At 60.8% G+C, this 14,528-nt stretch overlaps 2 protein-coding genes across 2 annotated transcripts in view; one reads left to right on the top strand and one right to left on the bottom strand.

Annotated features, from left to right (window-relative positions):
• The window catches only part of VOLCADRAFT_93075 (uncharacterized protein), a gene marked incomplete at both ends in the record, with an annotated part of 34,404 nt that extends 27,934 nt beyond the window's left edge, over positions 1 to 6,470 (top strand). Inside the window, 8 exons of the mRNA XM_002952409.1 lie at positions 432 to 1,849; positions 1,935 to 1,983; positions 2,791 to 3,024; positions 3,291 to 3,895; positions 4,139 to 4,323; positions 4,742 to 4,894; positions 5,502 to 5,630; positions 6,279 to 6,470. Coding sequence (XP_002952455.1) covers positions 432 to 1,849; positions 1,935 to 1,983; positions 2,791 to 3,024; positions 3,291 to 3,895; positions 4,139 to 4,323; positions 4,742 to 4,894; positions 5,502 to 5,630; positions 6,279 to 6,470 — 2,965 coding nt within the window. The remainder of the gene's footprint in view (positions 1 to 431; positions 1,850 to 1,934; positions 1,984 to 2,790; positions 3,025 to 3,290; positions 3,896 to 4,138; positions 4,324 to 4,741; positions 4,895 to 5,501; positions 5,631 to 6,278) is intronic.
• A 501-nt stretch (positions 6,471 to 6,971) lies between these two features.
• VOLCADRAFT_105503 (uncharacterized protein) lies at positions 6,972 to 12,772 on the bottom strand (the record flags this gene model as incomplete). Its single annotated transcript, XM_002952332.1, has 8 exons — positions 12,075 to 12,772; positions 11,613 to 11,694; positions 11,147 to 11,242; positions 10,486 to 10,573; positions 9,760 to 10,052; positions 9,042 to 9,399; positions 8,006 to 8,050; positions 6,972 to 6,985 (listed from the first exon to the last, which is right to left on the bottom strand). Exons 1-8 carry the CDS (start codon positions 12,557 to 12,559, stop codon positions 6,972 to 6,974), a joined length of 1,461 nt encoding a protein of 486 aa, XP_002952378.1. The 5' UTR covers positions 12,560 to 12,772.
• Between the last annotated feature and the right edge of the window lie 1,756 nt (positions 12,773 to 14,528).

Raw genomic sequence — 14,528 nt, 5'->3', positions numbered from 1 at the left:
TCCGCGCGCGCCTCGATCCCTCACTCACGCCAACCGGGACACTCTCCCAGCCCCTGGCTAGGCAACACAGCGGCGCAGAAGACTGCGAACCGATCTATGCGAGAGCCGCACGAAAGGCGCCACTTCGCCTGGCCTGCCTATTCACGCGCTCTCGTCCCTCTTGACCGCCAAAACCAGTGTTGCTGTTGCTGTTGCTGTTGCTGTTGCTGTTGCTGTTGCTGTTGCTGTTGCTGTTGCTGTTGCTGTTGCTGTTGCTGTTGCTGTTGCTGTTGCTGTTGCTGTTGCTGTTGCTGTTGCTGTTGCTGTTGCTGTTGCTGTTGCTGTTGCTGTTGCTGTTGCTGTTGCTGTTGCTGTTGCTGTTGCTGTTGTTGTTGCTGTTGCTGCTGTTGCTGTTGCTGTTGCTGTTGCTGTCGCTGTCCCCCCCCCTGCAGGTGCAGCCAGGTGGTGTTGGAGGACCCGGCGGAGGTACTGGACGGCATTCAGGGGCTGCGGACCAAACAGCAGCACCAGCAGCCCGTGGGGCCGCCCCCCCGGCTTCTACCCCCCCCGTACCTGGGGGGAGCTCAGCACCGGGTATCTGGGCACCAGGGGCCGAGGGGGGGACCGGGAGGAACGCAGGGGGCGGCTGGAGGAGGCGGAGGCGGAGGCGGCGGAGGCGGCGCCTCTGCAGGTGCGTTTTTCGCTCGTCTGGCTCGGACGACGACGCGCTGCGGGGTCGCGGCGGCGGGATCCGCTAGCGCTGCCGACGACGGCGGCGACGGCAACGACGAGGAGGACGTGCGCACGGAGAGGAATCCCGCTGCGGCGGTTACGGCTCCCGGTGCGGCTGCTCCAGGGGCCCCGTGGGGAAAAGCAACCACCAACGCCAAGCCCACAAACCTCCGTAGCGGCGCCGCCGCCGCTGCGGCCAGCGGCGACGTGTACGATGAGAACGCCATTGACCTCGACCTGGACGACGACGACGGCGGCGGCGGCGGCGGCGGCGGTGGAGGAGGAGGACAGGAAGATGGCAGCGGCAGTGCAGCCGCCGCCGCCGCCGGCCCTGCTGGGGACTGCCTTCGAGGACGCCGGGGGGATCCAACCCTGGAGCCCCCTCACGCTACCGCCGCCGACTCCTCCTTGCCGCGTCCTAGAATGCTGATCGCCGCGAGACCATCCGTACCGGACTATTTGGCGTGTCTCCGCAGCTGCGCTGCAGCTGCTGCTGCTGCTGCGGCAGCGGCGGTGTCAGTGCAGAGAGTCAAGTCGGGGACGGGGCCTTCCCGCGGCGCCGCGGAAGCAGCCGCTGGCGCCGTCGGGGGGGGCGCACGAGAGGATGCGGCGGCGGCAGCGGACGACGGGCCCGTGACTGCGGCTCTGCGGATTTACGCGTATTGGGCCCAAATGATGGCGGCGGGAGCACTGGCGGCGGCGGAGGTGACCGCGCTGGGAAGATGCATGCAGCGCGAGCCTTTGCTGCCCTGCGTGTCGGCCCGCTGGTGTGCCGCTGGCGGCGGCGGCGGCAACACGTCCGCTGTGGCGCTGCTGAACGATGACCCATGGGTCGTGGAAGTGCTCGCGGGCCCGGCCTGCCTGGAGCTGGTACGGCTACCGACGGAGGAGGACGAGGCGGCGGCGGCTGTGACGGTGGCGGCGGCCATCACGGCGGAGGGCGGAGAGCTGAGGGCGGAGAGCTGGAGGGCGCGGAGGAGAGGCGGCGGCGGCGGAGCGACGGCTGCGAGGGGACCGGCCGGCAGTCGTACTGGCGGCGCCGAGGGCCCCACGGCGGCGCTCCTGGAAGCGCTTGGGGTGCAGCCGGTGTCACGCTGCGTGCGTTTCAGGTTGGTGGTTGGTTTCGGGGCCCCCAAGGGTGGGAGACGAACCACGGCGCCCCAGGAAGGGAGGGGGAACTTCTCCTTGTCGCTGAAGCCGTCGTGTTTTTGCACAACACGCAGGGTGCAGCCGGAGGGTCCGCCTGCGTACGGCACAATGGTGGAATCGGCGGTGCGCCAAGCCGTCGTTGCGGCAGAGTCGTACTTGTCGTACATGCTGCCCGAGCCGGACGAGTTTGCTGCAGTGCAAGGTGTGCCAACAAGTACCTGACCTGGCGCAGTAGAGTCGGGGCGAGTACGCGTTTGGTGCTGCTGCGGGTTGTGCCCCGGTGGAGGCGGTGGATGCGCCACATTGTCTTTTGTATCCCAGTACGGCAACGGTTGCGGCGGTCTGGCGCGATGAGAAAATCCGCCGCTCCTCCGTTCGGCCCCCTAAGTGCCTAACTTTATTCAAAATCGGGTCGCCTTTCCCCCCCCCTGGTGCTGACCGCATGACGATGAATTACGGATCCGACGCTCCGTGTACGATTGTACGACAATGCCGGCGTCTTTCCGTGTATCGTGTACGTCATCCGGATGTCAGACGCCGTGGCGGGTCTTCTGCCGGCTTTCAAGTGAGAGGGGGGGGGTGCTGCTGTTGGGGAGAGGCGGAGCGACGTGAAGCGCCCTTCAGCCCTTCAGCCCTTCATGTGACATGGCCGCTTGCTTGTGTGTCTATTTGTTTGTTTGTTTGTTCCATCACGCATTTCCCCCTCGTGTGGTCGGCCCCTTCCATTTTGTGTGACTTTTGCCCTTTTTGCGTGCTTGTAGCTCTCGGGATCTGTTGGGCCTCTGCTGGCTCGTGTGTATGGCCACTCGTTACACCTCTCTATCTGGGTAATAACGCAACCGAGGTGTAACATACATACATACAGACATACATACAACACACATACGCGTACAAAACCCCCCTCCCCCCTCCCCCTCCCGATCTGGTCAGGGTGCTGGTGGTGCCGGCCTTCACGGTGACGCTTTGTGTTGGCGGCAGTACGGCGGCGGAGGTCGCGGCAGGTACGGCAACGGCGGCGGCTCGTGCGTGGTCAGCGGCACCGGCGGCGGCGACGACGACGGCGGCGGTTGCGGTGCGGTGTGGTGCGGTGATGGTGGGTTCGGAGCTGTACGTACAGCGGGGGGAGGTCACCAACTTCACCGCCATCAGCAGAGAGCTCAGCAGGTGAGGAAATGTGTTTTGGGGGGGGGGGGGGAAGTTATTTGACATGAGAGCGCCTGCAGGGCCTACTGCCGACAGCGTCCAAACAACCAACCTAGGAGCTGGGGGCCGCTGGAGGGTGTGTGTGTGTGTGTGTGCTGGTTAAGAAAGGGAACTAGCGACTGAGGCCCTTCCCGTGTAGCGACAGCAAATTGATCACAAGTCATTATTATCACAGGCAAAGCTCCCTCCCTCCCAGCCCCGACGCAATCCCCTCCTTCGCCGCTCAGGCTCTTCCGCGGCGGCCGGCCCTGGCCCGCTCTAGCAGAGAGGCTGCTGGGGGCGCTGATGGCGGCGGCGGCGGGAGCTGACGTGGCGCAGCTGCTGGAGCACCAGGGAGTGCGGCCACTGCCGCCGTCGCCGCTGATGGCGGCAGATCTGGACGGCGGCGGCGGTGGCGGCGGCGGTGGGGGCGGAAGGGAAGGAGGAGGAGGCGGGGGACGGGGAGGGGGGCAACGGGAGCAAGCAGCCGCCAACGGACAGGATCCTTGCAGCTCCGCTGGTGTACGGCACCGGCGGTGGCGGCTTCCGCCGCCTCTGCCGCCGCCACCGCCACCGCCGCCGCCGGCGCCGCGGCCAGAACCACATCCCGAGCCCCTGCGCGGTGCGGGCCCTGTACGGGGCCCTGCACGGGAGCGGAAGAGGCGGAAGACGAGCGGCGGCACAGCCGAGGAAAGCCAGGAAGCGGCCGCGGCGGCGGATGCGGCGGCGGCGGAGGAATACGGCCAGGGGCTGACGGCGGTTCTCCAAAGCCCTCCTCACGGCCAAACAGGTGTTGCGAAGGGGCGAGCTGGCCTCAAGCGGCGTCGTGGCGAGTCCGATAATGATGATGGAGGTGGTGACGGCACGCGAAGAACGTGTGTGCTTGGGGGGCAGAACACGGCGGCAGCAGTGGATCCCAACCCCGCAGGGACCCGCAAGCCGAGCAGTAGCAGTAGCAGCAGTAGCAGTAGCAGTAGCAGCAGTAGCAGTAGCGGGTCTGCGAGCAGCAGCGACAGCGGTGATAGCGGCAGCAGTGAGCGCGAGGGTGACGGAGAGGGCGACGACGGCGGTGGCGGCAGCCGTGATGCCGCCGCAGCTACAGCCGCCGCCGATCCCAGGGCTACCGTACAGCAGATCCCACCGCCGCCGCCGCCGCCGCCGCCGCCGTATCCTCGCTCTCTCGAGGCTTACGGCGGCGACGACCCCATTCGCTGTGACACGGCCGCTGCCGTACAGACGGTGACGCACCAGCAGCCACCCGAGCGGAGCGCCCAGGACCGCGTAGGCTCGGGCCCCGGGGGATGAGGGGGAGCGTGTGTGTATGTGTATGTGTATGTATATGTGTTTGTATGTGCTGGAGTGGACGTGACAGGGCTGAAGGAAGGGTTGAGGAGGGGAGTTGCTGTCGTCAGGCGGGGGGGGGAGCATGTGTTTCGGAGGTCGCGCACCCTCAGGCGTGTGAGTACCTGCCTTGCTGCCGGGTGCTGCTACTGCCGGGGCTCTACGCAGATTGCTACTGCTGCTGTACTGCTGTGGCTCGGCTTCCTGCTGTGTTGTTACTGTTACTGCTGCAGCTGTTGGTCTGCAGCTCTTGGTGTCGCTGTGAGAGCTGGGACCTGACAACTGCGGTCCTTGAGTTTCCCCTGTTTACCCCCCACCCCCAACCCACCCGTGTCGTCCGCATCCTTTGTTGTTTCAGATGCGCAACGCCGCGCAGTGGTGGAGTGTGGAGGGTCCGCGGAGGGCCGTACGGGAGGAGCTTGAGCGCCGGGCGGCAGCGGCCGGAGGAGGAAGAGGAGGGGGAGGAGGGCGAGGGGGTGCTGCGGAGAGCGGGGCCATGCAGCGCCGCAGGGTGGGTGTATGGGCGGGTGGGCAGCTGCTGCATGCTCCTCTCCACTCCATTCCCACCAACCAACCTGTGCCCCTTCTTCCCGGGCGCTCCCGCCCCAGTCTCAGCCTGCTCCTCTTAAGGCCATCTACTCCCCCTCCCCCCCCCAACCCAGCCGCGACCTCGCGCCAGCCGGGGCTCCCTCGCCCCCGGGGGGTTGGATGCCCCCGCATGGAGGTGACCCCCCCTGCACCTCACACCGTGGGACTCCCCTAACCTGCATCACCAACCTGCAACCCAACAACCCAATCACTGAGAGACATGGCCACCTGCACCGCCGCTGTTGGCGCCGCCGCCGTGTGGCAAATCCCCCTATCTCTCTCCTCTTCATGCCCATTCCCACCTCCCCCCCCTTGTATCACGGCCTTCGGTGTCCCCTGCCCTCGCGCCTCGGCGAACTCCTCAACAGATTGGTCGCTGGGGGGAGGAGCTGGTCTTCCGTCACCTGGTGCAGCAGTTAGAGGCGGAACATCAGCGCCAGCGGCGGGAGGCGCAGCAGGCGGCAATGCCTCAGTCGCTGGCGCTGGCCGGGTCACACCCGCTCCCTGCACACCCGCTCCCGCACCTGCAGCCTGGTGCCCGGGCGGGGAGCGCTTCTGCGGACCGAGTAACTTGGCTCAACCGGGACCAGGAGAGCTACATGCCGTACGACATGTACATCTCCCACGCTGACGAAAGTGTGACGTACATTGAGGTCAAGGTACGGCGGCTCCCCCTGGGCCGAGGAGGACTCAGCACACCGCGGGGGTGGTGCGGGGTTGGCCGGCAAGCAAGGTTTCCCCACATCCACCCACATCCACATCCAGACGCGTTCACCCCACGAAATGGACCTGAGATGTGGTCGCAATTGACGACCCGTTAAGTGCAGTGTACGCGTTTCCACGCATTATGTGTGTATGTCTGTGCTGTGGAGAAAGGTGGGGGGGGAGGGGAGAGCGGGGGGGGGGAGGGGAGAGCGAAAATTCTCCCCTCCCTAACACACAGAGGGTGGGCTCGTTGGGTGCTCATCAAGTCATCATCACCTGCGTGTATGTCTGTGTATGTCTGTGTATGTCTGTGTATGTATGTGTAGTGTATGTGTATGTATGTGTATGTCTGTGTGTGTATGTGTATGTCTGTGTGTGTATGTGTATATATGTGTGTGTATGTATGTATGTGTATGTATGTGTGTATGTGTATATATGTGTGTGTATGTATGTGTATGTATGTGTGTGTGCATGTGGATGGGCTCCGGCCGCGTCGAAAGCCATCATGTATACTGACATACTGCACCACACATCGCCCACGGCGTCTCGCCCTCCCCGCTCTGAGGTCTTCTCTTCCTCTCACGCCCACCCCCACCCCGCAGACCAGCGCCAGCGGCTCCAAGGACTTGTTCGAAATCAGTTTGGCCGAGCTCAGGTTCGCCGAGGAGCAGGGCGAGCGGTACGTGGTGTACCGGGTGCTGGGCGGCGGCGGCCCCAACCCAGCCATAATGCGGCTGCCTAACCCCGTGAAGATGCTCCGGGACAAGGCCGCAAATCTGTTGCTGGTGCTGTAAAAAGCCTGGGATCAAATGGGTCCCCTCCTGTTCAAGGGGACCCTCCAGACAGGAGGACAGAGGACAGGCGGATAAAGCTCTCGAAAGCTCTCAGAGCTTACTTTCGGAGCAGAGACGAGCAACGCGCGCGCTTGGAAGCGGGCCTCCCGGGTTGTGGAGGACCAGCGGCAGCGGTTTGTAGGGAGAGGTTGCACCGGCGGTACCTCGCTTTAGGAGTGCGACTGATCGACTAATCATCCAAGGCAATAGATGGTCATTTTCGCTGCGTTATTGAAAGGGTTTGAGACTCAACGGCGCGGTTGTGCGCGTGCGCGGTGGGCCTTTTGGCCGTCACCAATTCTCAGAACACGTGAAAATCCAGACCTATTTCCCGCGTGAGCTGTCTGACCAATTGGCATGTGCGAAGGCAATTTTCGAAGGCATTTTTTGGCTCTCGCCAAATGGAAATCACCATCCGGTCCCTGTGGGGGATATTCCCCTGGGGTCCCTCGCTGTAATATTTTACCTGTACCTATCTGCACGGGAGGACGAACGAACGCGCGTTGGGCGGCAGTGTCTTGTGGATGTTTGCCTCGCAAGTGCAGATCCGATGTTGTTGGACAACCCGGAACAGCCTTATAGATGAAACAGCGTTTAGGTGCGATGTGCCAATATCATGCGCAAAACAAAAATGAACTGTATTTTTTTAAAATAAATACAGTCGTGGACGCGACAATCTCTGCGCCATACGACATGACACATGCATGCTTTCGTGGCGAGCTGCGGGCGGGATGCATCCAAGATGCAAGATCCAAGAACGTTTTACCACAGTCAAATTGTCGTCATCACCTATTGATATTGGTCCCCACGCGGTGCTGCCTTTGCCTACACAAGACGCAACAGCAGCATCGCTCTCCGCCATCAACAGCACCGCCGCTTCTGCGTTAAAAATCCCCACCCACGCCCATCAGGCTCTGATTCCAGTCTAGTACGCAAAGCAGCCCTCTACCCTTACACATCCATTTTGACCAGCCCACACTCTACTCCCACCCGTACCACCTGGTAGTAACACCGCTGCTCTAAGCTTATTGATACTGCTGCTGCGGCGGCGGCGGGGGGGGGGCGGCGAGAGCCACGGCCGCTGTGTGGGAGCGACGCCTCCCCAAAACACCACCACCATACATTTGCTTTCGATACGGGGGACCCCCCCCACACACACCACACACAGCGAAAAAGCCATTCACGAGCCGGCGCAGCGTCGGTTCCTCAGACTGCACAGCCGCATCACAAATGTGTGTGTGTAACAACGCTGTGCGGTGGCAATTGCCTCTCCCCCACTCCGCAGTAAAGAAGACAGCGAACTGTAGAAGCACTCGTCCGCCTCTGTGTACTAAGTCCGAAATGCTACAGCCGTAGCTGCTGCGGCTACCGCTTCTTGCTACTGCTACTGCCGGTCCGGGTGGCCGTCGCCCGCTGTTGCTGTTGTTGTTGTTGCTGCGCATTGGCTCCCAGGACGGGGGTACCGAAGGCGCCGGTGGGGTTGGAGGCCGGCGCACCGAAGGGGCTGGCGCTAGAGCCGAATGCCACGGGGTTAAGACCGCCTGCATGCATTGATTGGATTGGGGCGGAGATGCGGGTGGGGGTGGGGGTCATATGCAAGACGCAAAAGTTCACGTGCCAAACGCGGCTGCTGCGGCGAAAAGACCGGATTGAGCAATTCCACACACACACACACAGCGAGGGCAGGTACAGATGGGGTGAGAAAGAGATGGACATTGCACAGATGCTCGTAGTGGCTATAATGCAAACGTTCGCGGATGGGATACGGGCTCCTCCTCCCCCTCCTCCTCCTCGTCCTCCTCCTCCTCACGGGAGAGAGACACCGAACCCAGAAGCGATAACGACGATACAGCGCCGCCCGGGAATGTGTGTAGCAGTTCTCCCGCGCAGGGACGACAACGACGGCTACGCTAGCGGACTAGAACCGGCGCGGAGTGAGGCCTGCGACCGGGGGGCCTCGCTGCATGTGCCTGCCTGCCTGCCGGCTGGCTGGCTGGCTGGCACGCAGAGGTGCATCATCATCATGGTCAGGGAGTTCAGGACGCCAGCGGCCGCTAGAAGACCAGATGCCCGGGGTGAGGTCTTGAAGGAAGCCGGGAACCCCGGTGGGGTTGGGGTTGGGGTTGGGGGGTTCGGCCAGATCCGTAGTTGCCGCTGTCCCCCATCATCACTCCCCCCCTATTCCCACAGTCAGGCCCCATCTGCTCCCGGGGCCCCTACCCTCCTCCTCCTCCTCCTCCTCCTCAACCATAACACGTCACGACCAAGAAGAATCTTCCTTCCTTTCCAGCCTTTTCTCTTCCCGCAATCACACCAACCCCTCGCGCAGGAGCAGGAGCCCCACTCCCGTCTTGTGCATTACACACACCGCGCAACCCCCCCAAGCGAGTCTCCCCCTCCAAGCGCATTTGACCTCCTTGCACATTTTACTTCCACCAAGGCAGAAAACCGTCGATTGCCGTGACCTGTGCTGCCATCCCCGCGCTGCTACATACACACACACGTACATACACGCCCCGGGGCGGCGCTCACCAAAGAGTCCACCGCCCCCGCTCGCGGTGTTTCCTCCGGGAGCACCCAACGACGGCATCGGTGCAGGTGCGGGTGCAGGTGCCGTGCTGCCGCCGCCGCCAAACATGCCACCACCGCCGCCGCCGCCGCCGCCACCGGGCCCCATGATGCCGCCGCCACCGGGCCCCATGCCGCCGCCCCCGGCCGGACCACCGAAGCTGTAAAAGTTGCTACTGGCTGCCCCGGAGCCGCCCAAGGCAGCTGCCAGTTTGCCTGGTCCCGCGGGTATGTGGTGCAGGGGCCGGGCCTCCGCAAAGGGGTTGGAGTAGTCGCCTCGAGCTCGTTGCTGCGCCAGGTAGGCCTCCCGAGCACGTGCCACCTGTGCGTGTGCGTGTATGTATGTATGTCAACGCGTGTGTTAATCCGTACATGCGTGTGTATCTGTAGAACAAGAGAGGAGTCTAAGGGTCCGTAACTTGCCCCGCACGCGCGCGCGCATACGGACAGTGCGTGTTGTTAGAAATGGTGGCATAACGATGAAAGGAAGAAGTCGCATGCGCACCTCTCCTCCTCTCCTCCTGTTCCCACCCCCCCCCCACACACACCCCTCCTGTCCTTTACATCTGGCGGAGCAGTCTTTCCTTCCTTGGCATGAGCTTCACACGCTCGTGTTTCGTCTTTCCCCCCCCCTCCACCTCCCTACGCCACCCATATCCCCCCCATATCCCAATCCACCCACCTCGCCGTGAAGCCGCTCCATCCTCGCTGCCACGTGTACAAAGTAATTGTGCATGTGTGACACCAGCGTTGGCAGGTTTAGGATGGCGGTTGCCTCGTCAGTGCCGCCGTACCCAACTGCCGAGGCCTGCATGACGCGCTCCAGCTCCGAGATGCAGCTATGGTACTGCTCAATGGCTGCACTGAAGCCCCGGACCGCCAGGCCTAGGTAGGGGTTGGGCAGCTGCACCGGCTGCGACATCTGGTCCTGAACTGCCTGGGTGAGCAGCAGCTGCTGCTGGCCGCTGCCGGGGCCTGAAGGGAAGGGTGGTTTAACGGGACAGTTTGAGAGAGCGGGGGGATTACATCTGTGATGAGTGATGTTGGTGGTGGGGTGGTCATTGTGGAGATTGAGATATGCAAAGCGATCGGGGGGAAACCCAAAGTAGGGGGTGTTGGACTTCAGGAGTGAGGCCCCAGGGGGAAGCGGTGTGAGGAGGTGCGCGGGAGGGAGGGCGGTGCTGGATGGAGGAAAGGAACGTGATGATGTGATCATAAAAAAGTAAAACAGAATTACAAACACACATGTTCATGAGCGGGCTGAGAGAGTGTGTGTGTATGTGTGGTCGGGGGAGAGGACGGAAGAGACCCCCAGGAGCGCGGGGAAGAGAGGTCCTCATGGCTGACTGCCCCACATGGTGTTACATACATACATATATACATACCCGGCACTGCCGAGGGCACTTACCCGGCACCTGGGAGATCTCCCTCCACAATTTGGACCGCTGGTAGAGGCGGATGGCCGTCTCGGTGCTGCGCAGCAACACCATGACGCGCTGGGAGCAAGTGGGTACAACGGGTGACGGGCAGGATGGGGAATTAGGGTGTTAGGCGGGGGGACCGACGAAGCACACAGGCGATTTTCGGTAGGTGGTGGTGTGGAGGAGTGCATTAGGGTGCAAACCGGACCGGACCGGACTGTACTGACTTGACCGGACCCTATCGTCATTGAGCTGAAAAGAAAGGGGGCACCTGAAGTTGTGAGATGCCCATACCCATACTGCCAAAGAGAACGGAGGAGAGCAGGATAAGACAGGATTGGGGGAACCCAGAACTCACAGCAGCGCGGGGCGGCGCTCCTGGCCTACTGCTCCCACCTTCCGTGGCCCGCCCCCCCCCCGAGCTCTAATGTTCTATAAACCGGTGGACCACAACTCGTCGTTGAATTCAACGATTCTGTGTGAGTTCAGTACATTACTGGAGTACGACTACTTAGGGTCCTTGGTAAAGCTCTGCATGTATGTGACTTACATCTTCAACCTGTATCTATGTACTTCTCGCGGCTCAGTTCATTTAAGGACTTTGTTCTTAACACACGCAAACACACACACACACGCGCGCACGCACACCTCTCTGAACGCCAGCAGCCCCTCATCCTCCGCCAACACAGCTTGATACAAGCTCTGGAGCGTCTGCCGCAAAGCCGCGGTCTCCGAGTCCAAGTCCTGAAAAAGGAGGCGAACGCGGCGGGGTGTCAGGGGACAGGGGACAGGGGACAGGGGAAAGAGGGAGTGCCGATGCTGAATGAGTGGATGCGGCACTCAGATTCCGAGTGGCAAAAACGGTCACAGGGCCGCACTGCCTTTTCCACGCTGCCTTGGCGACTTACTATACTGTGCATGGCCTTAATGCCCCCTTGGCTGCTCAATTCAGCTCATCACATGCCTGGCTTGTACACATGTCGAGACTCCACTTCCATCCCCAACCCCTCAACCCCCGGGCCCCCCGCGCAATAATCGTTTATAAACACATATGCTCCTGAAGGAGAAAATATGATCACAAGAGGGGATACGGACGAATAAGTCCTCGCTTCACCTGCTTTATGCTGACAGTGTCGTACAGCCGGGCATCGTTGTCCAGCGCCTTGCATTCATCACGGTAAGAGCTGATCTGCTGCCTGCGAGGGGTCGGAGGCGGTCATGTGTTGGTTGGAATGTGTTGGAACAACAACATGCAGCTCAAGTCATGTGACGGGTGTCATACACAAGCTAGGAGGGAAGCACGGCGGGGGTGCTCCGGGGGCGATATGGGTTACATGACGGAAGTCGTATGGATGCGTGCGGAAATAGATATGGATGCCTGTAGCGGAGGGTAACAACGCAGCCGTTGCGAATGGACTTCGTTCTGCTCTTTTTGTAGCTTCGGTTCGGTTTGAGCCGCGGCGTGTTTGGTTTAAGCTGAGACCGCGGAATGCAGTGCGCGCGTCATGGGTGGTTAGCATTCCCCATTGCGGCACCTGACCCCCCCTACCCTTTTTTCAGTGGTGTCCCAACCTACTGGATTTTTTGCAGTTCCTGCTGTATTTGCGGTGGCAACTCCTCAAACTTAGTTTTGTAATTTAGCCCCGGTCTAGGTTGTTGCAGCTGCTGTGCTTGCTGCTGCGGCTGCGCGCCAAAAAGGCCCCCAGCTGGAACCAACGCAGTTGAAGTAACGGGCGCCGAAGCCGGCTGCCCGAAGAGATTTGTAGTTCCAAACCCTGTAGTCGTCGATCCAAATAAGCTTGGAGACGTAGAACCCGCTGCAGGCGCTCCAAAAGGCGTTGCGGACCCAAAGGCAGGCGCTGTGGAAGCCCCAAAAGCCGGTGCTGAGCTTGCTCCAAATGCTGGTGCCGAGCTTGCGCCAAACGCAGGCGCAGAGGCAGCCCCAAACGCAGGGACGGTGCTAGTGCCAAAAGCAGATGCAGAGCTCGCTGCGGGCGCTCCAAACAGTCCCCCAGTGAATGGGGTGGCTGCTGGGGCGGTTGAGCCAAACGAGAAAGCCATTATTATGTTTTAATGCAATCTGCTACCAGTCACCGTTCCATGAAATTACCGTTCCAATTGATGTATGCAAGGCCAAACTTTCGCATAAAGATTATAATATTGTTATGCATAATTTGAGTATACGCTCCTTCTATTGTAGAGCTGCCGCTGCAGTAATCCTATAGCAGCTAAAAAAATCGCGTAAAGGGGCCCCCTACGCGAAAAGCCGAAGGGCCCAGTGGAAACGGTCTCGTACACTAAGTCCACATTAGTGGTACAATATTTATCAAGGCCTTAGACCTGTTGATAACTTTCAAACTGGACCTTCCGCGCGGGAAAATCCGTAGTGAGCCATTTTCCTTCCTGAAGGTCCTTCGTTGACTTCTGTGTTTTCCTTTATCCGTAGCCGCAAATGGCCCATTGACCAGTGGAATTCCGACCAGGACCGGCAAATAATTCAAATTGCCCATATTCCAAATGGAATAACCATTCAGCACAGTGCAGCATGCGCTTAAGATTGCGCCCACTCTTACAATAACATTGGTTTGGCGCCTTAATAGCAACCTGTCGTATGGTTCCGGGGCGGTTTGTGGAAACACCTGTTCACTAACCATACAGTGAGATCGCATTCAAGATATTATTATAAAGTTAATGTCCGGCCAAGTGGAGACATCCTGGCCATTAGGTGTTTGGTCCAGAGCGGCGGTAAGTGCCTGGATCTTGTGATAGGAATATTTTTTGGCTTCGCTTTGGGCTTCTTGTGGTCTCCAATGCGCTCGGTCGATGTACGCCTCCTCCTTGCATCTAGGCTGTGCTCCCTATCCTTAGGTTTAGGTTAAAAAAATGTCCGTCGCTGGTTTCCGGTTGGCCTGGGTGCGCGACACTTTTCGTCGCGCTCCCGTGCCGCTGTCGTGCACAGATCAATGGCTTGGCCTTACCTGGCTTCTAACGTAACTGGTTCCGTGCCGTTTTCCGCGGTTGGGAAGACCTGCCCTTTTCCGCGGTTGCAAAGACGCCCACCCATGGCAGCCAGACATATCCTGACGACAAAGCCCAGCAACGCAAACCCCTCACGATAGCTAGGGTGGGCAACCGTCTGGTGGTTCACCCAACCCGCAAGGACACGAACGAGATCCTTCAGCTAAGGGACTGCACATTGTGCTCATGGCTGTTAGGATCCAGGTAGCATTCCAGCACCACTAGAGTCTGGAGCTGGCTGAAGTTCATCAGGCCGGGAACATCCCCACTCGCCGACACTGCCGCCTGCAGAGCACCACGGTGGAAACTATGCACAGTTTCCCCGGTGTACGGCAGGGCAGCCCACAGGTGTAGCCTCAGCCGGGCGGTGAGAGAGGCGCTCTGCAGCGCTTCCCCCTGCTGGTCCGCCATCAGCCGTTACCTGCTGCCAAATCTGCCTCCAGCGGCCTGCTCTCCGCCCCACCCTGGGAGCTTCCCGAGATGCGTGCAACCCCACCTCCAATGCCGCACAAGCTGTCCTTGTAATGTGCAGCTGCATGAAATGTGGTGCACAGGAGCTTGGCCGCTTCTCCTAAACACTCCTGTAGGTGCCACCGGCAGCCCAGTTGTGGGCTAAAGCCTTTCGCCCATATTTCCTCCTCATGCGCGCGTCAAATACTGCACTTTGGCTGAGCTCGGTGGCTGCAGCAGAGAGCTACACACACTGTGTGGGGTGTCCGGGGGCAGGTGATGCGGGGCCAGCAGCTCCAATGCGCAGTTGGCCAGCTCCAAGCCAGTTATCTGCATGCTGCATGCTTATGTCCCTAGGCGCCACGGCCACTGATGAACATCGTGAGCACAGTGGAGGCTGTCATCCAGGGTGCATCAGAGCCCAGGAGCTGATGACACCACTAGTCGCCTATTCTGTAAGCTACAACACAGACATCTACACAGTCAGCAATAAGCTTACCACCCTGCTGGGCGGCTTGGAGGTGGCTAACTGCGCATTGGAGCTGCTGGCCCCACATCACCT

This window comes from Volvox carteri, assembly GCF_000143455.1.
Source record: "Volvox carteri f. nagariensis unplaced genomic scaffold VOLCAscaffold_29, whole genome shotgun sequence".
Taxonomy (NCBI): domain Eukaryota; kingdom Viridiplantae; phylum Chlorophyta; class Chlorophyceae; order Chlamydomonadales; family Volvocaceae; genus Volvox; species Volvox carteri.
This window is presented reverse-complemented; position numbering and strand designations above follow the sequence as displayed.